At 43.9% G+C, this 24,395-nt stretch overlaps 1 protein-coding gene across 9 annotated transcripts in view; it reads left to right on the forward strand.

Moving 5' to 3' along the window:
- RBFOX1 (RNA binding fox-1 homolog 1) overlaps nucleotides 1-24,395 on the forward strand; it is a 1,177,605-nt gene that overhangs the window by 1,095,610 nt on the left and 57,600 nt on the right. For all 9 annotated transcript variants that reach the window (XM_032392249.1, XM_032392251.1, XM_032392258.1 and 6 more), the window contains one exon: nucleotides 7,238-7,318. In XM_032392249.1, coding sequence (XP_032248140.1) covers nucleotides 7,238-7,318 — 81 coding nt within the window. The remainder of the gene's footprint in view (nucleotides 1-7,237; nucleotides 7,319-24,395) is intronic.

Raw genomic sequence — 24,395 nt, forward strand, 5'->3', positions numbered from 1 at the left:
GCATGTATAAAAGCATTAAGTATTAGCTGTGAAAATATTCTTACATGGATTAGCTCAATGCCAGTCTATGTTCAAAAATGCGTAACCACAAAAAGCATCCGCAACCCAAGAGGGCTTTGGATAAATGTGTCCGTTGGAAGCAGTAACCTCCATGGGCAGGGAGTAGCACACAGCAACCTCCCAGACCTCTGTATCTAACAGGAATTTGGTGCCCGTATGACCCTCATGTAGTACAGTGCCTCACTGATCCTCAGGGCAGAGCTCATTAGGAGGCAGGTGGATATATTAGTCTGTCTGGGCTGCCATGGCAAAGCACCACAGGCTGGGGGGCTTATACAACAGAAATGGATGTTCTCACAGTTCTGGAGGCTGGAAGTCCAAGATCAAGGAGTTGGCAGGGTTGGTTTCTTCAGAGGCCGTTCTCCTTGACTTGTAGACGGCTGTCAACTCCCCAAGTCCTCACATGGTCTTCCCTCTGTGTCTCTGTCGTAATTTACTCTTCTTATGAGGACATCAGTCACATGGAATCAGGGTCTACCTTCATGGCCTAACTTTAACCTAATTAGCTCTCTAAAGATCCTATCTCCGAATACAGTCACATCCTGTACTGGGGGTTAGGACTTCAATGTATGTATGAATGTGGAGTATATACACTTCAGTCCATAATAGTAGGGCAGGAATGGGTGGGCCCTCTTTTGGATGGGAAACCAAGAGTGGCCTTGCTAGGATTATGCTGTTGGTGATCTTCTGTACCTTCTTTACCAGCCCACCTCCAGAGAGTCTGACAGAATAGTTAGGACTGGGAAGTTATTCTTTGTGTTCAAAATGCTACAAAGGAAAGGCAAAATTTGTCGATGCACAAAATAGCAATGATAAGAAGTAAATAAGCTCTTCCCCCCTGCCCACAGAAGTACTCAAACCAGGTATATTCAGCCATTTTTACTTTTTTTCCTAAAGATGTAGAGATGCCCTTGGGCCTGGATTAATCAAAGTGCATCCCGAGCAGGACAGTCACCTGGGTTGCTGATCAGAAATGCAGATTTCTGACCAGCTGAGTCACACTCTTTCGGGGTGGAGCCTTTGAAGGCATCCCATGTGAGTTCTCCCCAGTGGATTCTTAAAGTCTCACAGGCTTTGAAAACCTCCAATTTTAGGAAGGCAGGAACTCACAGCCTTGAGGTTTGAGGGACTGGCTCTCCTCCAGTGTTTCTCAAAGTATGGTCTCCTGACAACACGAGAGCTTGTTGAAAATGCAAGTTCTCAACTCCATCCCAGACCTATGGGATCAGTCCAAAACTCTGGGAGTGGGACCTAGCATTCTGTGTTGAACAAATCCCCTAGGCGATGCTGATGATGCAGGTGATTTTACGAACCCATGGGGGACTGAGGGCACCCCTTTCTGAAAGTACCAGTCCTATGAAGAAGACGTTTGCAGGTTTCTCTTACAGTGAACTAAGAGCTCAGAGCTTGTTCTTTCAATTATGACAAAAGTTTTCCTGTTTTTATTCTAATTTAAAAATATATTTTAAAAATCATTCTGTAACAATGGAAGCAGGAAAGAGTCAATGATAAAGTGAATCATGTTCTAGGAGCCTAGATAGCTTTGTTTCCCACCTGGAATTTGCCTCTGACGGATGCTAAGGCTTTTCATAAACCACATCCTTGTTCTGTGCCATTTTTTCCCCATCTCTAAAGAGGGACTAGTACTACCTGACCCTTCTTATTAGGGAGGAACAGCTGTAGTGTAAAAATATGTGGGGAAATATTAAATAAAAAATTTCTTTTTTTTTGTATAAAATGGAAGTACTATTTTTGTAGTGATTACTATTACTATGAAACATTTTTAGTTATGACTGCAATATGTTACAGAAATGTGGAATAGACATTTTGCCAGTCGTAATAGTCATGTTTCATAAAAACTGTGCCAAAACTACTTTTAAATTTTATTGATCTCAGCAAGCAAAGTAAATAACCATAGGGTCTCAGGTTTGGGGATCAATTCAGACTCCTTCCTTTGTTCCCTTTCTTGTGTATATATTTGTTCCTGAACCTACGAGTACTAAAAAAGACAGCATGTCGTTCTTTTGAAGGGCACAGGGGGCTCAGCGGGCATGCCCCAGAACCCACACGGTGCCCCGCACACAATAGATGCCAATCCGCATTTGCAGAATGAATGGCAGCCCTCGCAGGCCACCTTTTCTTAGCTGAGCACTCGCGACAGAGTAGCTGTCTAATGGCCTCCTGCATTCATTCACCATTTGCCTGTGGGATTTTTCCTCTCAGCCCTCTTTGCCGACTCACCAGGCCTAGTGAGAAAAGCTGGACCCCAGCAAAGGGCTCTGTTTGCACGTGACTCTGGATCAGCACACAGATGCTTTCGGAGGCTCAGACAGCACATGCCCCTCTCAGAACCTTCCACAGCAGGTGTTCCTGAATCCCTACTGGCTCTCAGAAAATTCATAAAATGTGGTTGTTTTTCTTTGTGCCTTTAATTTTTTTTTTTTTTTCATTTCAGTAGCAATAAGAGCATTCTTCTCCAAGTGTTCTAACTCATCTTCATCTTCGAGCTAATGAAGTGAGTCAGCCACTCCCAGTTGCTAGGCAGTTGGGGTGTTTTTTTGACATTTTTTTTTCTTTCTTTCTTTTTTTTTTTTTGTGGAATTCAGAAAAAACAGGACGGGCCTAGTCATTCACCCTGGGCTGGCTTGGAGCTCTGCCTCTTCAGTACTAAAATGGAAGGGCAGGCATTCAAAAGAGCCTTTCTCTTCTTCCTTTCCCTCTTGCATCCTAATTTTATTTCTTGCAAGTGCAACATGGCTGCCTGTCCAGAACCCTCTGGTTCCTCTTGTCAGGTACCCCCTGCCTCTCAGCCTAGGTCCCTGGACCCATGGGGATGAAAGAGGACTAAGACATGACTCCTGACCTCTTAGAGTTCAGAGCATCCATGGGAAGACACTCATTCGATAGATCATTAAAACACAATTTAGAAAAGCAGAGGAAGGAAGCTGAACTCGGCAGGTGGAGGCAAATAGATCTGGTTTCTAGGAGGAGAAGCTGCTGCCGAGTCCGGAAGGGAATCATCTAGGAGAAGGGGCAGGGCTTCCAGGGAGAATTATCCTCCATAAAGGCAGAGGTGTGAAAAGGCACCGTTGTCCCCATTGGTTTGAGTCCAATTTCCTCACCTAGGAGTTGGCAGCAGAGTACAAAGTTGAGAGGCCTCCTCTTCCCTATCTGTGATGGGAATCACCCCTTTGAGGCTTCTCCCTGCCCCTCGAGGGCCAGGAATGACCCCCAGAGCTGTGGGGAGTCTCCAGTGAAGAAGAAAGGGTTGGGATGCCCCATCTGTATGTGGACCTTGGCTCACCCTCTCGCAGCCGGAGGATTCCTGATCCTGCCCGCGAGGGGCCCTGTGCATATCGTGCGGGAAGTTGGGATGCTGATGAGTGAGTGTGACAGACTTTGCAAAGGCTCTGATGATTCCAAAGTTTCGATCTGCCACATGGAGCCAGTTCCTGCCAGGCACAGATACGGGCTGTTCAGATTTCATGTGAAGCTGCATGAGTCAACCTTAAAAGAACCAGAGAAGAGGAGGAAGCAAGTGAATCCCATAGAGAGGGCTCGTAACTGCACCTGGGCTTTAGGCATGCGCATCCCCAGCAATAAACAAGGGGCAGAAGAAGGCACCCTCGAGAACGATTGGTTGGACAAAGCACTATTTTTAGCCAGGAAAACAGAAATGAGGAGGTCTTTAAAAATATAATAATTTAATCAAATTCATTAATCCTTCTGAGAGTCAGGTATTTTGCTAGGGGCTGGGAATAGATGAGTATGGTTTGGCTCTGACATAAGGGGGCTCATTGTGGCTGAGACCGATATGTAAATGAAAAGTTGCAGTACATTGTGACAAAGGATCTACTAGGGAGACTTTTTTTTTTTTTTAAGTAGGCTGCATGCCCAGCATGGCACTCAGCGTGGGGCTTGAACTCACGACTTTGAGATCAAGACCTGAGCCAGGATCAAGAGTTAGAGGCTTAACTGACTAAGCCACCTAGGCGCACCTAGGGAGATTTTTTTTTTTTTTATTCTTTTAAGTGTGATGGGAGCATAGAAGGGGGAGTGATCCGTTAGCTCCTGGGGACTGGGAAAAGAGGCAGCTTCTAAATGACACAGTAGGAATTGCGGTGGGGAAAATTAAACCCCATGAAATTCCCAGCGTTCAATCCTATTTGACATAAAGAGGTCAATTTCCTATGGTTTAACCTAACAGTAGGATCAGGAATGGCATGGAGGTTTCATGCCATCCACCAACTCTAATCAAATGGTAGCAACTGCCTAGAAGCTGTGTTAAGGATGATTCTGAGGATCCCAGGATAATAGGAAAGGACACTTGGAAATTGATGAATGGTCTGCCCTGGCTAGGGAATGGTGGCTAGTGGTATAAATCGAACACAGTTGCCATCTTTAAATTATAAGCAGGAAAGCCCCCTTTCCCCACCTCCCTCAAAAGCCTTTGTTTGTTTTTTAAACAAACACACATGACTGGCCCCTGCCCAAAAAATGCATGGAGGTTACAGTGTTCTTTGCCTCTTGGTTTCTGTTTAATTCAAAGCTTTCTCTTAAGAAAAGGTCACAAAGGCCTAAGAGAACATACAATAAGTACTTTGCAAATTAAATTAGAGGATGTTTTTTAGGTAAAATAAAAAGCAAGTCCTGTGACAGTATAGATTTTGTTTAACAAAGGTCAAAATTATTGCATAAAGAATTTTTTTTTTTCACGACCAAGAGGACATCCAAAGAAGTTATTTCAATACAGTTTCTCGGGATCTACAGCATAAGAGCATTAGGAAAGCTTCATTATGCCCTGCCAGGATTTAGCTTCCTAGAGGGAATCTGTGTTGTGTCCCAATGGGATTCTCTAAATTGCATTGAGAGTGTTGAAAATTGACCCTAAGGTTTTAACCGCACACTACTGAAATGTCCTTCTGGATATGTTTTTGCTACAACCATGCTATTTTTCTTTCAATACCAAGGCACCCCCCAAGAAACTTTAGGTTTCATTTTAAAAGTGGTTTTTAACCAGGGGTGGACACGAGAGACCCATGGAGTTTTCTCACATGCTGATTTGGCAGAAACATCCTATAGAAACATTCGTTTCTCTCTAAGGTTTTAGCAGTGAGCAAGAACATAAGGATGAATGGCCTCTGCAAAGTCAGACGAAGTACTCATTGATAAAGCAGGGTGGGGGTCAGGGCGTGTCCTTGGGGTGGGTATGCCACTCCTGTTGGTTGATTTTAGACCCCACACCCCCACGATCTGGTGTTCAGTCTGTTTGCTGTTAATTACCATACTGTGCCAGTTTCTTGCCAAAACTGGAAATACTTACCGGGAAGAAATTAGACCATGCACAGTCGCATCTTGTATGTTGGGTTGAACTTTTTAAATAAAATAGAGAGAAGAAAGAACCATCAGTTTAGCAAAGGCTGATCATGACTCAGGCCCAACCAGACTCTGAATACATTTACCGCCAAGAGAAGGTCAGTCAATTTCACTCTTACATCCAGGCTCTGGTGGGGGCTGTCCAGCTATAAGCGTGGGATACCAGGGTAAATGTCAGAAGGACCAGGGGACACTCCTTCAGGTAGAACTTCTGTCCACGGGCTGCTTCTCCTTGTCACAGAATGGAAGGCTGAGTTGGTGACGGAGGGCCCACTTAGGGATTTTAATCCATCTTTGCTTTATCTGGAAATAATGGACAAAATCTAGGGAAACACGGGGAACAGAGGGTAGAAGTGGAATTCGCAGAAGGCTCCTCAGCCCTCCTCAGAGGATCCATCTATTCTGGCTCCGTACCTGAAGGAGGGGGAGCAGTGGTCCTGGAGACCACCTCTGGAACTGTTTGGTTTTTCTAGTTCAGGAAAGATGGCTAGCCTTTAAGGGTTCACATGGCAGTCCCTCTCTGTTTGGCAGACCCCCCACTCACTCTGCAAGTTTTAACTACACTTCTGTTGACCTTGGGAAAGATACTAAAGGATTATAGAACCCCTTAGCTAGCACTAGGGCAGGTCTTCAAAGATGTGGGTGAGCTCACATCAAGGCAAGCTTCTTCTCATGGGGAAAGCTTTCTGTTGTGGTCACGGCAGGAGAACCCAAAACTCAAAACCAAATGGAGGCAAGTGAACAGAAACCACAGGAATGCATTTCCATCATCAGTAATGGGCTGACAACTCCTTAAAAGTCTCTCTCTTTCTTTTCAAAGTCTGAGTGTGAGCTTTGTAGCAGCAGGAGAGAGAACTGATACCCTGAGGATCCCTGACCCTGCTCATCCTTGGAGTGGGCGGTGGTTCAAAACACATCACAGATTGAGGAGATAGCTCAGGATTCCACCGTTCCTCTCTGCTGTAAAATTCCATTGTGCCAGGATAAGCCCGGTGCCCTTTGATTTAAATCAGGCAGACGACAGTGAGCTCTGTCTGCAGTGCAGGCTTGGTGAGGCCGCCTCTCCGGCTGGAAGGCTGAGAGCTTTCGGGAAGAAATGAGATACGCAGAAGCCAAAGATGGTCTCAACCCAAGCCCAGCGTGGGTCCGAGGTGGGCCACGCGGAAGGTGAAAGTTGCATTCATTTCTTCCCCGCCGTACTTCTGTTCTTCCTCTGAAGAATTGATTCAGACGGGGGAGGGGGGTGGGGTGATGAAAAGTTTTCTCCAAACATAGCAGTTCACGTGCTGCCCCTTTACTAAGTGACGATTACATACCAGCCCCTGCCCCGGGCACATCTCTAGCCATATAATTCACAACGCTTCCTGGAGGTAGGTATATTCACCCCATTTTCCAGATGGGAATCCCAAGGCACGGAGAGGTATAGTGACTTACCAAGATCACACAGCTAAGTGGCCTCTGAGCCAGGCTTGTCATCTAGTTCTCTCTGATATTTCTCAAGCCCCCTTTGGCATATGCCACGCTGCCACCATCACTGATCTGAAACTGGGTCCTGGGGCAGCCAGACCCCACTGCGGGAACCCCAGGTGACAAGGAGTGGCCCGTGCTTGGAGGGCTGGAGGGTGGGCTCCTGACTCCCTTTGGCTAAGCCAGGGGGCTGCCACAGGTGTCCCTGTCACGTGCACGGGGATGTGGCTTATGTTTTCATTTCTTTGCCTTTCTTGTTTGCGTTGCCGTGATCTCTCAGGTGTAGTGTGCCTGTTCCCAAACCAGATACCATCTATCTCTCTCTCTTCCGTAGGCACGGTGCTGTTGTGCCAGGCAAACCAGGAGGGATCTTCCATGTACAGTGCCCCCAGTTCACTTGTATATACTTCCGCAAGTAAGCCCGCTGTTGTGGCTCTCTCTTTGTTTTGTGATATAAATCTGAGTCCAATCACCTTCCCTGCCATGTAAGTTCTTCTCCTACCCTCCCTCTCAGCTCCACCCTCCCTGTGGCTCTCCACAAGATGAGGTTGGTTCTCATAAGCATGTTTCTGTGTTCCCTGTCACCTTAGCATCGAACCCCTTTGCTCATTATGTCTGAACGCTCACTTCCCAGATATCCCAGTCATCCTTTGTTAAGACCTGGAAGGATCGAGTCCAATGGATGGGACATGGGGCATTGGTCTGGGGGTGGGGGAGGCGCATGGGGGGGTTGGAGCTAAAGCTCACTGCCTGCCTTATATCACAGCTTTGCAAATTAACGTGAAAATAATTGATGTAACATACACAGGCCATCCAAGTGGCCCCCTTGCCTAACAAAATGTGCTTGATTGTTACTCTTGAGCACCATTTTCTCACAGTGGAAAATAACGACTTGTTTGCAAGGCTCTTCTGCCCTTTACTATGTGATTGCATTGAGCATGAGGAGGAGAGAGAAGAATGTGGTTCTCTCCCATTTAACTGGGTGGGGGGAACAACAAGGCACTTTGATAGATAGGAATATAGCCATCAAGTGCTAGGGGGAGAAGACCAAAAATAAATATGGAAGATAGATCACAATGTTGACATGGAAAAACCAAGGATTTCTCTGCCTGGGATGGATGCTCCAGGGTGGAAAATGCCCCACCCCGACCCCAGTTCCCAGAACAGGTTGAACAATTACTGTTCTCATGGATTCCATCATGGTGCCCCCAGCTGGTTTGCCCCTCCTCAGAAAGACCCCCAGACACAGCTCATACCTTCTCATCTATTTCAAGCCTATAAGACACCACGCTGTGAAATTCCCATAACTACAAAATTGGTCCTCATTGGGATCAGTGCTCAAGAGTGAGTGTGGGGATGGGAGAAGGTGGGCTGCTGGAGACCAGCTAGAGAAGGGGTGGTGGTGATGGAGAGCAGCAGTAATGGGTGCGTGATGATTAGGAGGATGAGAGACAGAGGGGAATCCTCCCCGAGTGCCAAGATCAAGCATCTCAATTCCCAAAGGCTCAGAAAAACCAAACTCTTTGCTGGGGGGCACAGGTTAGAAGCAGTCATCAGAAACCAAAAACGTGACTGTGAGAATCCCGACAGTTTCTGAAGGTGCCAGGTTATGGGGGCAGCCAGGTGTTCTTCCCAACCAGCATAGCACCTTCAACAGCAGGTTGGGTGTACATTAAATGCAAATTATCTTCCTGTGTCCCCGAGAAGCCAGAATCTAACCATACCGGCAAGAAGTGGTTCTTTCTAAATGTATAGACATTGCCCCCTTTGGGTGGTATAAATGTGTGTGCATGTATCTTGTAGAATTAGGATGCTAGTACACATTTTCACATGTTCAACCTCGTTTCATCCTCAAAATCTGCACCAGGTAGGTATTATAATGTTTGCTTTACAGCAGAGGAATGGAGGGGTACTGAGGCGGAGTGATAACCCAGGATCACACAGCCACGATATGGTGGATTTGGTTTTCAAACCTGGGAAATTATTCAACTTTTGACTGCTTTTCTGGCTCCATCTGACTCTAAATATCATCATCATTCCCTTGTCTCTCTCCCCTACCTTCTCTATAAACGTTATTTTCTGAAGAAACATTGGCGACCCAAAACTTAACCACAGTTGAGTTCCAGAGAGTTACTTTGTTTTATTCTGTAACATCGTTGTCCTATAGAACTAAGATGAAATGTTCCGTATCTGCGCTGTCCAGTACGTGGGCTCGTGGGACAGAGGCACTGACTTTTTTATTTAATTTAATGTTAATTAATGTTATTCTAATTAACCACATGGGGCTAATGGCTACCATAATGGAAAGCATGGCTCTCAATGATCATATGAAATATGCATTTCTACTTCAGTTCTCTGTTCAAATTAATTCCAAATAAGGGCTGGTTTGAATCGGTATAGCCATTCTAAGGCAGCTTTGGGGGAAATGTGTATCATCAATATCAAACGTGGAAATCTATCACAAATTCTTCATATTAAAATAGGGGAAATATCCAGAGGAGACAGTGTCATCCGAAGCAGGGGTCAGCAAACTACAGCCCAGGGGCCAAATCCAGCCCACAGCCTGTTTTTGTAAAGCTTGTGAGCTAAGAATAGGTCTTAGAATTTTTGAAAGATTGAAGAAACAGAACAGAAACAAAACACAACATGTGACAGAGACAGGTGGACCACGAAGCCTAAAATATTGTCATTCCAGCTCTTTACAGAAAAAGTGTGTTGATCTCAGATATAAAGGGTCTGTTTTATTATTGAAAATCCAAAATGACAATATCAGTTCACTGTTTATACATTTTTTTCCTTAGTTTAAAAGTAAAAATATATAATAATTACAGAAATTGTTTAATGTGTGTCCAACACCCTTCATTTTTAGATTGCATAATCAATCATAGTACCTACACATTTTTCATCCTATTATTTTCACTGATTATCATGTCATGTGCACTTTATGAAAATACATTAAGGGCCTCATAATATTCTATCATTTCACAATATTACATTTTAATCAACCCCCCCATTGTTGGTAGGAATTTTTCAGAAATATTAAAGAAATGTCCTTGTATATAGTAGTGTTAAAGAAAACAACAATTAATAAATAGTTGATTGTCCTACCCCATAACAAAGCAAAATGAAACAAAAACCTAGTTTCTTCCAATAAGAATCTTCACTTGTCGATCCCTTAAGCAATGGTATCCAGACTGACAAGCCCAGTGAGTGTTTTCGTATGGACAGCCAACTCTGAGGCTTCTCCTTCCCCACCTGTGTCGCCAAAGGGACTATAGATCACTTCCATCTCGAGGCAACAATGCTGAGTGTAAAGATGATCCATTCCTCCCTAAGACACATTGCTGAGGCTTTCTGCTTTAGTTCTTCAAGCGAGCAATCCTTTTGAGGCTGGACTGTTTGACATTAGCTGGCTTCTTTGTTTTTTGTTGTTGTTGTTGTTTTATTTTTATTTTATTTTTATTACGTTCAGGTAGCCAACATATAGTACATCATTAGTTTTTGATGTAGTGTTCAGCCATTCATTAGTTGCATGTAATACCCAGTGCTGTTCACCACTCATGCCCTCCTTAATACCCATCACCTGGTTACCCCATCCCCCCACCCCCCTCCCTTCTGTAACCCTCAGTTTGTTTCCCGGAGTCCGGAGTCTCTCATGGTTTGTCTCCCTCTCTGATTTCTTCCCATTCAGTTTTCCCTCCCTTCCCCTGTGGTCCTCCCCTCTATTCCTTATGTTCCACATATGAATGAAACCATATGATAATTGTCTTTCTCTGCTTGACTTATTTCACTCAGCATAATCTCTAGTTCCATCCATGTCGAAGTAAATGGTGGGTATTCATCCTTCCTGATGGCTGAGTAATATTCCATTGTATATATGGACCACATCTTCTTTATCCATTCATCTGTTGAAGGGCATCTCGGCTCCTTCCACAGTTTGGCTGTTGTGGACATTGCTGCTATGAACATTGGGGTGCATGTGCCCTTTCTCTTCACTACATCTGTATCTTTGGGATAAATACCTAGTAGTGCAATTGCTGGGTCGTAGGGTTAGCTGGCTTTGAAACATCACATAGGTTTTCTCTTCCAGATTAAGGTATATGTTCCGTGCAAAGTCACATGTTCTAGAAACAATCCCTCCAGCATATAGAGGGTCATTTTTGCTCTCTCTCTCTCTCTCTGTCACATACATGCACACACACACACACACACACACACACACACTGGGGGCACGCACAAGGCCATCAAGGTTCATCTCCTCTCTGAATGTGACATACACATGGCTGAGAGCCACCTCTCTTGTCTCTGAGGTCCGAATGGTGTGGCCTCTTTTTGCTAAGAATCCAGCCTTCTACCCAAAAGCTGAGGATCCCTTACTTCTCAGCAATCTTGTAAGATGTACCTGCTTTTTAAGTTGAAAATATATATATTTCTTATGGTTATCTAATAGTTGTACTCCTGAAGAAAGGTGTGTATAAATTACACTTTTGTAAATTGGATCTTATGTGTTTACTGACTTCCAGGATTACTCCTGAGTTTGTGTTGGCTTTTTTTTTCCCCCATGGATCTTTAACTGGCCTTGGATGTTTTAGACTTAAATTGCCCCACTGCCTAGCCAAATAGCTAATCATCTGTAAATAACACCCTTAAGTGCAGTAGGGGAGATGGGTTTTAAAGGAATCCTGCTGAATTCCTCTGTAATGAAAGTAATTCCTACTTGAGGTTATCTGTTTTTTTAAGATGCATTTTTACATAATGGGTTTTCCTCCACTTAAGTGAATCATCCTAATAATATGACCCAGGACATGAAAGCATTAAGGGAAAGATTTCCACTCTCGGCTCTGTGTCAGTACAACCTAATCCTGCAGATTCTCCTGTCTCTCCCCAACTGACCCCAGTTTTTCCCTCTCATCCTGACCTTTATCCCGGTGTGAAACCCCTATTCAACTTGTGTCATGGGACATCACGCTTGCTCCCATGTGTCCTGATGAACCACTAGCATCCAGAGTGTAAAGTGGGCCTACTTTTTAGCAGACAAATGAAGTCGAAGCAAAACTCCAGAGAATTAGGCAAGATCACCTTGTGCCAAATGGAAAACATTTAATATTAATGTCTTTGTCTTAAGAATATTAACTTTTCATCAACTAAACTAATTAATTACATGAACTACTTTGTTAGTTTTGAAATAATTTTAATTAATTTAATAGTGTTGTGTTTGCTTTGAAGAGCCCACATCTGACCCCTTAACAGAGGGGTTTGGTAAAAGCTGGGGCAGGTCTGGTGGGCTAGCTCACTGACTTCCCCCTCCTGGGGCCAGTGATCTGTAGGCTCCTCCCTCGTGGGGGAAAGGCACCTGCTTTACTCTGTTTGTATATAGTGCATGCTTACTATCAAAACATGCCTCCAGACAGAACTAGGAATGGAAAGAACATGTCACTTTTCTTCCAGATGAAAACATTACCTCCATTTTTTATTAGTTGAAATTTCAAGAGGTAAATTCATGGTTCCGTGAATGGCAAAGTCACTTTCTAATTTGGATTAGCGAAGCCAGCCCTCACTGATCCTTATTTCCATGTGAAGTAGATGTTTCCAGAAGCCGGTCAGTGTTACCCTCTTAATTCTGTTTTCTTTACAGTTTTATGAATAAACTTCAAATTACAAATATAACACGTGCTCCCGGTAATTAGAGAAGCATGCAAATAAACACACACACATATGTGTGTGAAATGATGTGGTAATAATATCTCCATTTTATCCAAAAACATACACCTTTAATGAAACCCATATTGACTGCCTGGAAAGTATCTTTCCACATCTTCCCCATAATAATGCAAAGAAGGACATACACACGTGAAATGGGGGTGTTGGTAGTTTGATTTTATACGGAGGGGAGTGTTGCATATACATATTATGTGCACATGACATGTATTAATTATATTTTGTTTCACTTAATAGCAGATTTTGGCTCCCTCGCATTCAGCCGTCGGGGTATTTTCCCACTGTCCCGTGGTGTGGATGCTCCTTCAGCCGTCCCCTGTCCATATTCATTCAAACTACCCCTTTTCCTAAAGCCTGCAGCAAATATCTTTACATATACCCTGACACCCCAGTGCCTCAAATCCCACATCTAGCTTCCCAAACACGCGGTTGGTGGTTCCATCCCAACATCCTTGCCGGAGCCGTCGTATTCTGCTCTTTTTTTAATTTTGAAAATCAGATGGGTGAAACATAGCCTCTGAATTTGCTCTCTTCTGCATTTGCCTTCCTCCTAGTGACGAGCATCAGATTCGCTACTTTCATCGTCATGTGGACATTATGTCTTGTGGATTTCCAGTACACATCTGCCCATTTCTCTTCTGGGTTTTTCTGATTTTATTTTATTTTTTTTACTTAAATTCAATTAGCCAACATATAGTACATCATTAGTTTCAGATGTAGTGTTCAATAATTCATCAGTTGTGTATAACACCCAGTGCTCATCCCATCACGGGCCCTCCTTTATGCCCATCACCCAGTTACCCCTTCCCCCCACCCACCTCCCTTCCAGCAACCCTCAGTTTGTTTCCTAGAATCAAGAGTCTCTCGTGGTTTTTCTCCCTCTCTGATTTCTTCCCATTGAGTTTTCCCTCCCTTCCCCTATGACCCTCTGTGCTGTTTCTGATTTTATTTTTAATTCACATTGAGAGAGAACTATTCATTAGGGGGAATAACCTATGAAAAGCACAGATGTTGCAAACATATTTCCTATTTGGGGCCTTGGATCTTGCTTACACTCCAGCATACATTTTTAAATACACAGGCAAATATATCCATCTTTTCTCTTGCTACAGCTTTAGACACCACTTTAGGTCACAAAATCCCTGCCAGGAGCAAGTACTCCCTAGCGTTCTATTATTTTTCTAGGGCTGTCATAAAAAATACCATAGATGGGGTGGGGGGTGCTTAGACAAAAGAAATTTATTTTCTCTCCCTTTTGGAGGCTGGAAGTCTGACATCAGGGTCCTAGCATGGTCGGTTCTGATGAGGGCTCTCTTCCTGGCTCATAGATGGTCACCTTCTAACCATGTCCTTACAGGGCAGAGAAAGCAAGCCCTTGGGTGTCTGTTCTTATAAGGACACGAATCCCTTCATGAGGGCCCCACCTCATGACTTACTTCAACCCAATTACCTCCCAAAAGTCTCATCCCTAAATATCATCACATTGGGAGTTAGGGTGTCAACATGTAATTGTGGGGAGCAGGACACTTTTCAGTCCACAGCAAGTGCCTCGACACAGAGGTACCAGTTTTATTTGTCAGCAGGCAAAAAAAGCATTTTCCAGCAGAAATATATGGATGGTTCCATGTGCTTGTTAATGCAAGCAAGTGTATTTCCACACGGTTACCCGGAAGCCACAGATGAGCTTGAGATCCATGTGAGGACAAGTCCTAAGGTAAAAGGAAGATGACTGTTAATTCCCCCTGAAATTTTCACTCCCGACCACGGGGGGGATCTGATACCACAGGCTCAGGATGCTAAATGTTATCAAAATGCAAAATCACTTCCTCATTTATTCACTTTTATGAAACTCAAGGGCGAGCTGTGGTGGCATGGTTTTAATTGATGTATTGATTGCAGATTTTATGGAAGTAATTGTGTGGAATTCATAAAACAATGATTTAAGTGGCAGAAACATACATAAATCAGGCCTGCACTGTTCTACTTTTAGGTAATTGATAGAACTTCCACTGGTTTCTGTAATTAAAGTAACAGCCTAAATTAATTTATGGCTTCCTCTTTCTTCTGCCCAATACAGAAAATGTCAGTGGACTGAGTTCAGTTGATAGAAAGTACACATACAGGTCACTGTGTTACTGACACGCTGGTTTAAAGACCCGGGTCTTCTCTCTCCCTCTCCAATATCTCAGAGCTCCTTGAGGCTCTGAAAAGGCCTTTTCTAATATTTTCTGGAGGAATCACTTAAGAGAGGATAATCAGAGCCAGAATGAGGGTGAGGCAAGGGAGGGACTCACCTTGGACAAAATCTAAAGAGGTGCCAAAAAAACTCGGTAGTCAAGATAAATAATATACTAAAAAAAAAAAAAAAGATAATATTCTAATGCGTTATTTTTCAAAAATCTAAATTAATGGAAAAAATTGATAATGAACAAAATATCAAGATTTTCATTAAGACAGGGTATTACTAATTTTTTTTACGTTAGGGTCCAATATGTTCAACATAGCACTTCTTTGCTTAAAGTTTGAGAGTGTGTTCATCGTGGATTTTTTTAATAATAATTTTAACTTTTTAAAAAAATTACGATTTATCCTGATTACTGGGGTTTTTTGGTGTCACCTCTTCTTAAATTTTGCACCCAAAGTGAATGCCTAACTGGCCCTACCTTAGTCCAGCCCTGAAATAATAAAAAAATAATAGTAACAATACTAATATTAACTCATGGTACTATATCTGAGGCATTCTGCTAAGCCCTTCACATGAACTTTCTCCTTTAATCCTCACAAGAAAAGTATGAAATATGACTATGCCCCCTTTTTGCTTGAGAAAATGTAGGATTAGAAGGATTAAGAAATTTGTCCAAGGTGACCCAGCCAGATTAACTTTGAACCCAGCCTAACTCAATCCCAAGCCTTCCGTCTTCACTAGTCTCTAAATTTATCCACCAGCGTGTGGAAGCGACCACATGCTCTGCTCCTGGAAATGTCTGAGCAGGGAGTGGTCAAGTGCTTTCTTCTTCTCATCCCTGGATCGCTGGAGAGGCAGCTCTTCTGTGTCTCATCTGTCTGGCCAGGGTTTGGTAAAATTATCCTTTAAAAGGCCAGATAGTAAATATTTCCAGCCTCGTGGGCCATCTGGTTCCTGTTGGCAACTACTCAGCTCTGTCGATAGCTTGAAAGTGGCCACTGCCAGTACAGAGATGAATAGGTGTGACTGTGCTTCCAAAAACACTTTATTGACAAAAACAGTCTTTGGGCCAGATGTAGCCCAAGGGCTGTAGTTTACTGACCCCTTTGTTAGGCTAGCATTCTTATCTGAAAGGGCCAGACTCCAAAGACAGCTGGCTACGTAGGGGAGGAGATCAAAAGGGACCTTCTTTTCAGTGGGCACCTTCATGGGGCTTTTGCACTTTGTGCCACTTTATCACATTTCAAAACCAATAATGGAAGGTAGGCACGTAAACAGAATACCCTTCTCTTGGTACTTATCAAAGTCAGACTGATACATGAATTTGGTCTAAATAGGGTCGGCTGGCTTAGTTTTGCCCTCCTAACAAACAAAAAACAAATGGGGAGTTGGAGGCATCATTTTGGTGCTATTGGCTTTCTCCAACACCTGCCCCAGGTTCCCTGGGATAGAGGGTGAGACTCCATTAACGTACTCAGGATGCCTCATCGTTTGCCTGGGCTGACCCGGGCTCCGCCAGCACCTTCCAATCATGCTGGCTGAAGAGGTGCTCCAGGGTGCATCCTTCTAAACAGGAATCAGTGCTCCTTCTAAATCTGTGTCTCAGCATTATGGTGACATCATACCTCTGCCCGCTGTGTCATCATCTCTGAAATAATTCCTTCCATTCTTTACTCATTTTATCGGTCCTTTGATGGGGGAGGGGGTTACAAGGCATTAGTTCGTTTAACCAATTTTTATCACGTTGTTTCTATATGCCAGGTACCCTTCCATGTAATGTAAATACTTCGTGAGCAAGGCGTCCTCTTCTGAAAAAATTTTTATTCACATTCAATTTAATTAAGCAAGGTGTCCTTAAGTCAGCCTCTGTAGTGTCGCGTTCTTGTGGGCAAGACAGATAATAGATACATAATGCTAGTGTCTCAGAACTGCCAACAAATTACTCATGGGGATATTTGGGGGCCATACCCAACAGGAGACTTACCCTCCGTTAACATGGCATTTTTAATGCCTCTTGGTAGGTCAGCTAAATATTGACGTTCTCACCACCCTCCCGCATTATGGACAGACACACTTGGCCACTGAAATCCTACTTTCCTCACTGAACCCATGGACAGGGAGATTTTGAGACTTCTACTGTGCCATGCTCTGCCTGTCACCCCAATCATAGCACACGCCCGATTTAATGCCCAGCGATTGCCCACAGCCAGACACAGCTCTGCAGCAACCACCACCGCTCCCCGAACCCCCGTGTCATTCTGTCTCCATCACTGAAGCACCATCTCTCTGCCTGGTGCCACTGGCCCCGCTTTCCCACGGCATGGCACAGCGCGCTGATTTATGAACAGGTGGTTTTTAAGAGGTTTTTACTAGCTCCTGTGTTAACTTATTTCACCTGGACACCAGCTTCCTGAACAGGCTCGGCTGTATTTTCAATCCACGCCCCACCATCGCCGCAACGGGGTTAGCGCCTTCATCCACAGCTGCCGTTACTTTGGCTAACTCGTGATCGCAGACCACTTTGGTGTGACTGTTTTGCCCTCTTAAAAAAAAAAAAAAAAAAAAGACAATTTCGGGGGGGTGGAAAAACCCCACTAGTTGAACCTCCTCAGTTGTTCCCAGGGAAGAATCTGCAAAGAAGAAGCCACATTTCAGGCGGCTGCTATCTAGCTTTCCTGGCGCTTTGGTTATTAATCTCAATGCAGAATGGTGGCTTTCGTCTTTTGCAGATGGGGGTCTCACTTCTGCGAAAGGCTGCCAATTGCAAAAACTACCATCCCGTGGTGTGCCCCCAAACATCTTATTTGTCTTGATATTTCTTTCACAGAAATACATATGACAGATAAGGAGTCACTGGAGGATGGTTTGCTTTGTGTCAGACAGATATTAAAACAATAAACTACGTTGCCCTGGGATTCCAGCACACACACAGCCAGAGAACAAGGCCGAGACGAGACGTTTCTGAAAGGCAGCGAGGCAGTTGTTCTGGGAGAATTCCCTGGAAACCCCAAGTCCTATGATAGCGTTGACAGAAAGTACTTTTTAATGCTCACGTTTTTGTAAGAAGACCAACAAACTCTCTGGTGCAGCTCCCACATTGAACCCTGGGCCATGCCTACCTTCCACTGGTCCTTGGCAGAGGTGAGAAAGAGATCCTCCAATGGGTTGAGCAGCTTATTTTAGAGTTCATTTTTTTAAGCTCTCATGGGTACTTCATTTGCTTTCTCAAACTAATGTAGATTTAAAATGGGAGGAAAAAACCCCCAGCTATTCTGTGTTCAGACTGAATATGAAATTTTCAGGGGCCAAAAATAAGATCCTATTTGATTGCTGGAATATAAAGGGGGCAGCGTGATGCATTGGGGCAGATGTGTGCTCCTGGGGGACCCGGCTTTGTAAATGGAGCCAAGTCCTCTCTCAAAGTCGGCACGGCTGGGAGTGAACAGCTTAGAAGGGGGAGTAAGAACAGCCAGCAACATGTCATTCAAGTGCTGGAGGCGGGGCGGGGAGGTGGGGTGCTTCTTGGTGCTTCTTGCGAAGAAATGTGTCCAACCACCGAAGTGGCCCCTCCTCCCCTTGCCTTCTTTATTTTCAAAAGCAAATCTCCCCGTGCAGTGCAAAGAATCACGAAAGGAAGCCGAGCTTGCCTCCCATGGAAGGGAAAAGAGCCTGGCATAGTTCATTTAAACATGATAATTTAAACACTTGCTTCACTCCAAAAACACCATTTTCTTAAATCATGTTTTCATTTCCGTGAAAGTACTGTCGTGCCAAAAGCTATTTTATTGCTTCTGGAGAATTTGGGGGGAGTGTTAACAAAATGCAGTTTTTAGGACCAAATAACACACCACATATTTTCAATCTGTCTCCTTGGGTTTTGTTTGCATGCAGTGTAGACTTGATGCCTAATTGCTTTTTACGTAAAAACAAACATACCAGAACCAGTTCTGTAGGCACACCTGCCCAAGGATAGATATCATCCCCACCCTTGGTAATTGCTTCCAGGTTCCAAGAAGCATTTCCCAAAGGCTCGTTTCTGCTCGCAAAACCTAGTCCCCAGTATTGGTTTTACAAAATTCTCCCTGAGCAACAATCATTTAATGACAAGACCTGGATTCAAATAGAGGTGGGTCTACATCGTCATAGTACACCTGGTGGTTTGACCTTGGCCAAGTCTGATTGCCATGAGCATACTCGTGAATACCTACCCACTTGTGAGCATCCTTGTGTGAAGAGTCGTTCAGAATGCTTGAGGCGTTTTTATCTCCTCAAACAGATGGCTACACTTTCCCTTTCTTCCATAGAAGCCATCTTCTTTGGGACTTTTTAAAAGTTCACCGAAGAAGCTAGTCTGGAATGTTTGTTAGTCTAGTGACTGGACAACCTATTTCTGAATGGTTTTCTTTTAGTCTGTTAAAGATGGGAGTTTGGGGAGGGTTCCAGCTCAGGTATCAGGCAGGCAATCCATAGATCCAGATGACACCTGTCCTCAAGTTTTACATGGGGTGTGACTCAAAGGATTGGGATTCAGCCTCCCAAAGGTGGAAGCTGACTCTCAAAATCCGATGGCCCCAACACTGACCATCTATACCCACAGTGATGGCTGGAATTAAAGTGGACAATGCATTTGCCTCATGTACCCATCCTGTGAGCCACCGCCAACCCCCTCTGAGGGCTTCACCTGCAGGAGCTGCAGCAGCCCCAGAGAACCATGGGAAATCCATCCCAACATATGAAGCTAATTTATCTCCCTTGCCTTGTTTCCTACGTGGAGAGGCAATTCACCAGGCTAGCTGTTTCAGCCACCTGTTCGCCAGATCGTGAGCGATTTAACAAGTGAAACTTTGCTGTGTATATGCACTTGATAAAGTAATTATTTATATAAACTATTTGCCTTTTTTCCCATGGCTACCTGGTAAAAGCTAAATTGACACGGCTACAGGTTTTGTCAAATGAATAGAGTATGGCAAATCGCTTCATCCAAATTAAAATAGATCTCAGCATCTCGCGGCTTTGTCTCCAGAGTTCCTTCAAATAACAGAAAGCACCTTTGCAAATGCCTTCCGTGGTCCCGCCAAGTTAAGCCCTCCAAGACTGAGATTCATTCTCGTTGTGCTGAATGAAATGTTACAGAAATCCTGCCCGGGTTGGGTATTGTCAATACCTCTGCGTAGATAGATCACAAATATGTCTTCTGCAAAGGAAAATTGTATCTCTGCGCGTCCGGCAGCCATGGCACTCACCGCGCATGTCTGTTGGATTAATCAGACCATTTGTAACCCAGGAGAGAAGAGACAACAGCTAACTTCGGGAGGTAAGCAGGAATAATGTGGCAATTATTTAAAAACCAAGGCTGCCGTCCTCATTCAAAGACTTAGCGATGAAAGAATATTCACGTAAGCATTGTGTGTGGGTTTTGTTGCCGCTTTTTGAATTCGTTTTTAAGTTGGGAAACATTTCTGCTTTGGGAACACCAGACTCACTGCTCAGAGTAAATCATCCCTGTGCGTTCATGGCGTTTAGTTTTCTTTATTTTTTAATCCCTGGATGACTCATCTATTTCCTTCCTAAGGAAGAGACTGTTTCTAACCAAGTTATGAGTGAAGTGATATTTGATAACAATATTAATAAATCAATTATATAGAGAAAAAAGTGCATTATCCCAAATATGAAAGTTTTTATGCAAGTCTCTCAAATCTTGGAGAGAATTTCTAGTTGAAGTTAGTTGTAAGGAGCTCATTATTTTGACAGTAACGAGGTTTGTGTACACAACACCATGCTAGTGTACCCCAGGTCCCCATTGCTGGGAGAGTCCATTTCCCCAATATTTTTGGATATGTGGAAATAAGCCCCAGTGGAGAAGGAAAACAGCTTGCTTTGGACTCTTACCGGGAACATAAATCGGTAGTGATCCCTGTGGCCTGTATCCAATTAGTAGAAAAGGAGCAAAGCCCTTCCAGGTGTCTTGAAATCTCAGCACATAAATAGAGAACAGGAGAAATGGCACCTGCTTTCCCCCTCCTCCTGCCTCCTGTCCCCAACCAGGAGCATATTGAGGTCTCAGGGAGGCTTGTCAAGAGTCTCCCCTGCAAATTCACTCAGTCCATGACGAACTGGGCTGGTTCTCTTGGTTGTGGTATGAATATGGGGAGAGGATGTAGCAGCTTGTACTGCTATAAGAGGCCATAGGAGGGTAGTAAAAACTGAGAGGTCCTAAGGAGCAGGGAGAGAGTGGAAGTAGAAAGTTTTTGCCCAGAGCCGACACGGGTTGCCTTGGTCCAAGTTGCCTCGTTGCTTTGTTGTATAATAGATAAGATGATGGGCTCTAGTGTCAGGCTGTCTGAGAGCGTTGGGCGAGCTTCCGGGCTGTTGCACGTCTTCCTGTTCTCCCCAGGAGAGTGAAGGTAGCAGTAATGCCTGGCTCGTATGGTTCGTGAAGATTTACGGAGTTAACCTTGGGGTCTGGCGGTTAGCAAGTGTCAGTAAATAGTAGCTGATATACAGTTGAGTCTCCTCTGTGTGATAATGGAGTACGAGAGGTTGGACTTCGGCCAACTATAATCACAGCTTTGCTTCGACTTTTCCAGTTATTGTTGTCTGGACTTTCCTCAAGTGAGGTTGAGTCCCTCATCACTCATGTCCTCACTAAACCTGACTTTGTCTTAGCATATGCACCTTTCATAAGCAGCGTGGTAGCAACTCTCACAGGTGCAAGGACTGTCCCCCCTTTTCCCTCTGTAGCTAAACGACTGTGGCATTCTGAGTTCATCTGACAACACACTCAATAAACATTGCAGTAATTACCGGAGGCCAGGTAATCCTGTAGCTGCTAGAGACACAGTATTGACCAAAATAAAGTCCTTAGGACATCCCCACGGAGAGCTATATAGTGAGGGTGCAATCCGATGAGGTGGTAAGGGCTAGATGAGTCAAGGGAAGGAAAAAGGCTATTGACAGGTATGGCCGGGACACGTCGAGGAGATGGGGAGAAGCCCTTGGGGGAAGAAATGACAATGGAGCCAGCATTTGAGTGAGCCGATCAACTCAACATTTAGGGACAGGACAAAGGAATGAGAACATGCAGAAGCCACAGAGAAGAAGCAGCCAGAGGAGGCCAGAGGAAAAGGCAGCGTTGCAGCCTCATACAGTAAAGATTTACGTCAACAAATTCGGCTCGGGCGGTGCAGCCACCATCTTTTTTTTTTTTTTTTTTTCCTCCTTTCTGCTTTCAAATAATGTGGTTTTTTTCTCCAAGTTCAAGTTCTTGCCAATTCCTTCGACACATCCTAATCAGACCTAGAACAGCCAAGAAACTTCTGGCTAATTTGGATTTGACTAAAACTTTTGTACCACGATGCTATGTAGAGAGATTCAATTATGGTGAGCAATGTTTTGTGAGTAACTACCACCCATAAAAAGTTAATTAATCAGGGCTGTGTCAATTTCCTCGTGCCATGTCAATTTGCTGCCAGGTAATTAATCACTAATCACCCACCAAGCAGCAGGCTGGGGGGACAATCCACGAGCCATTTATTGTCTTTTCCCAAATAAATGGCACGCGCAGCCAGGAAGAAACACATCTTGCCTTTCATAATATTTTTATCGACACTTTTGCAAGTTGTAATAGACTATAGCAACAAGCAGCTGCAGTTCAATGGGATATGAATATTAAGGAAACAAATGAGCAGAGATTTATAGGACATTGCGTTTCTGTTATGTCAGTTTTTAGATTAAACCCAGCAAATGAACAGTGAAAAATTACTCTTCCATGTGGGGAATGGTGATTAGACTTGTACATTAATTAGAAATTTTTGTTTTCCTATTCAATGCATCTCAAATGAGGATGTCCTATAAGGAACTGTTTGTCCAAAATGTAGATTTATTCACTTCTAAACAGCAGTATTTAATATCAACACGCATTTTGAAATGAAACAAGAGTCAGCCCCAAATGTGTGGTTCAGGGATAGATATATGAGAATACGAGAACCAGAGATTCCAACAAATTAAGTGGCTATTTTGGTCTTTTTGTAAATGACTGAATGGGTGGGACAACCCCTTTCTCTCCCAAAACCTTGAAATTGCTGAATTTTAACAAAATTGAAAGACTTTCCATTTTTGTTTTGACCTAGAACTAAATGTGCTCCATCATATTAAATTTCCCATTTGATGCCATTCAAAGAGAGTGACCCAGTTGCGTATAAATTCTGTTATAAACCAATCTGATGTACTTCTGTTTGAGATTCATTTTGAAAAAATAAGCAAACATTTTTGCCATTTGGAAAAAATAATCCTCTTCATTGTGATGTTTATCACACAACACTCTGCCCCTGAAATTGAGCTAGAGCTGGTTGTTTATTTCACCTCGGCATGTTACCTATTATGCCACTTCTTAATTTACGGTCCGGCATGTGAAACAGGAGTTCCCCCAAGGGGAATCCTGCAGAACCGTGAACCTGCTGTTGAGAGCACGACTGCACCCCCAGAATTGTGTAAGTGCATATCTCCTACCATAAATTACCCGCAGAAAAATTCAACCCCGAATTAGCATGGACAGCGCTCAATCTCAGACCACTCCAGGGGTGGGCAAAAGTGGCAAGGGAGAGAAGAGGGGGACAAAGAGAAGCCCTCTCCTCCATTCTGATGGAACACCTTTTCCAGGGCATCTGGCAACCTCATGCAAATTCAAACCAGCGCACAAATGCAAAGAATAATTGCCCACTACCGCGGCTGTATATTTTTATGGCTCTGATGCAGAATCTGCCCCCCTGTTGGTTTTTGCATCTGCTACTCTTCCATCTCTCCCAAGGCTCTAAAACTTTAATATGCACTTTATAACCCTCAAGTATTTTCCACTGGTTTTGTGTTTCTTCTTTTGGGATTTCCAGGCTGGTGAGATGATCTCATTTGTGTTTATTTCGAAGGTAAGCACCATATTCGTAAAAGAGACAGAGGGGGAGCGCGCACGTTTGTCACTGTAAATACACTCAGTGCAGAGCTCAGAGAAGGTGGGAGGTGGGGGCTTTCTCTTTGATGGGAGACAGGCGGTGAGCAGTTGACACTTTGGTAAATGGCCCATTTGGCTGGTTGATACACCCACACATCTTCCGTTTAAAAATGTTGATTCGCCTTGATACTTGAGCACATCACAGCATGCCTCTTGTTACATCCCTAAAGTTTCCATTTCATTGAGTTCCATGGTATACAACTCCTTGTGCCCAAGAACTGAGCGAGTTAGTCCACTCACACTCCCCCAAAATATGCTGCGGGTATCAATCTAGCTGAAGGTTGGGAGTGGGTAGGCAGGGAATGTTGATGTGTCAACAAGATGCGCAATTGGTATTTGCTCCAAAAGCTCTTGCCCTGTTTTCTTTGAGAGAAACTCATTTTTAGCTTATGAGCTAAATCCAATTTTCGTTGCAGTGATACCAGATTTTTCACTTTGATTCATGCTGGATAAGGTTTAAGAGGGAACCTTTCCAGTATAATGAACCTATGTTGTTGTTTTTTTTTCCTTCTTCCCTTGTCTCCCTCCTGCCAACAACTAAGGATTTATACTGTGTCCACAAAGCAACCTGAATATTTTCCATTG

This window comes from Phoca vitulina, unplaced genomic scaffold, assembly GCF_004348235.1.
Source record: "Phoca vitulina isolate PV1807 unplaced genomic scaffold, GSC_HSeal_1.0 scaffold66, whole genome shotgun sequence".
Classification (NCBI taxonomy): Eukaryota; Metazoa; Chordata; class Mammalia; order Carnivora; family Phocidae; genus Phoca; species Phoca vitulina.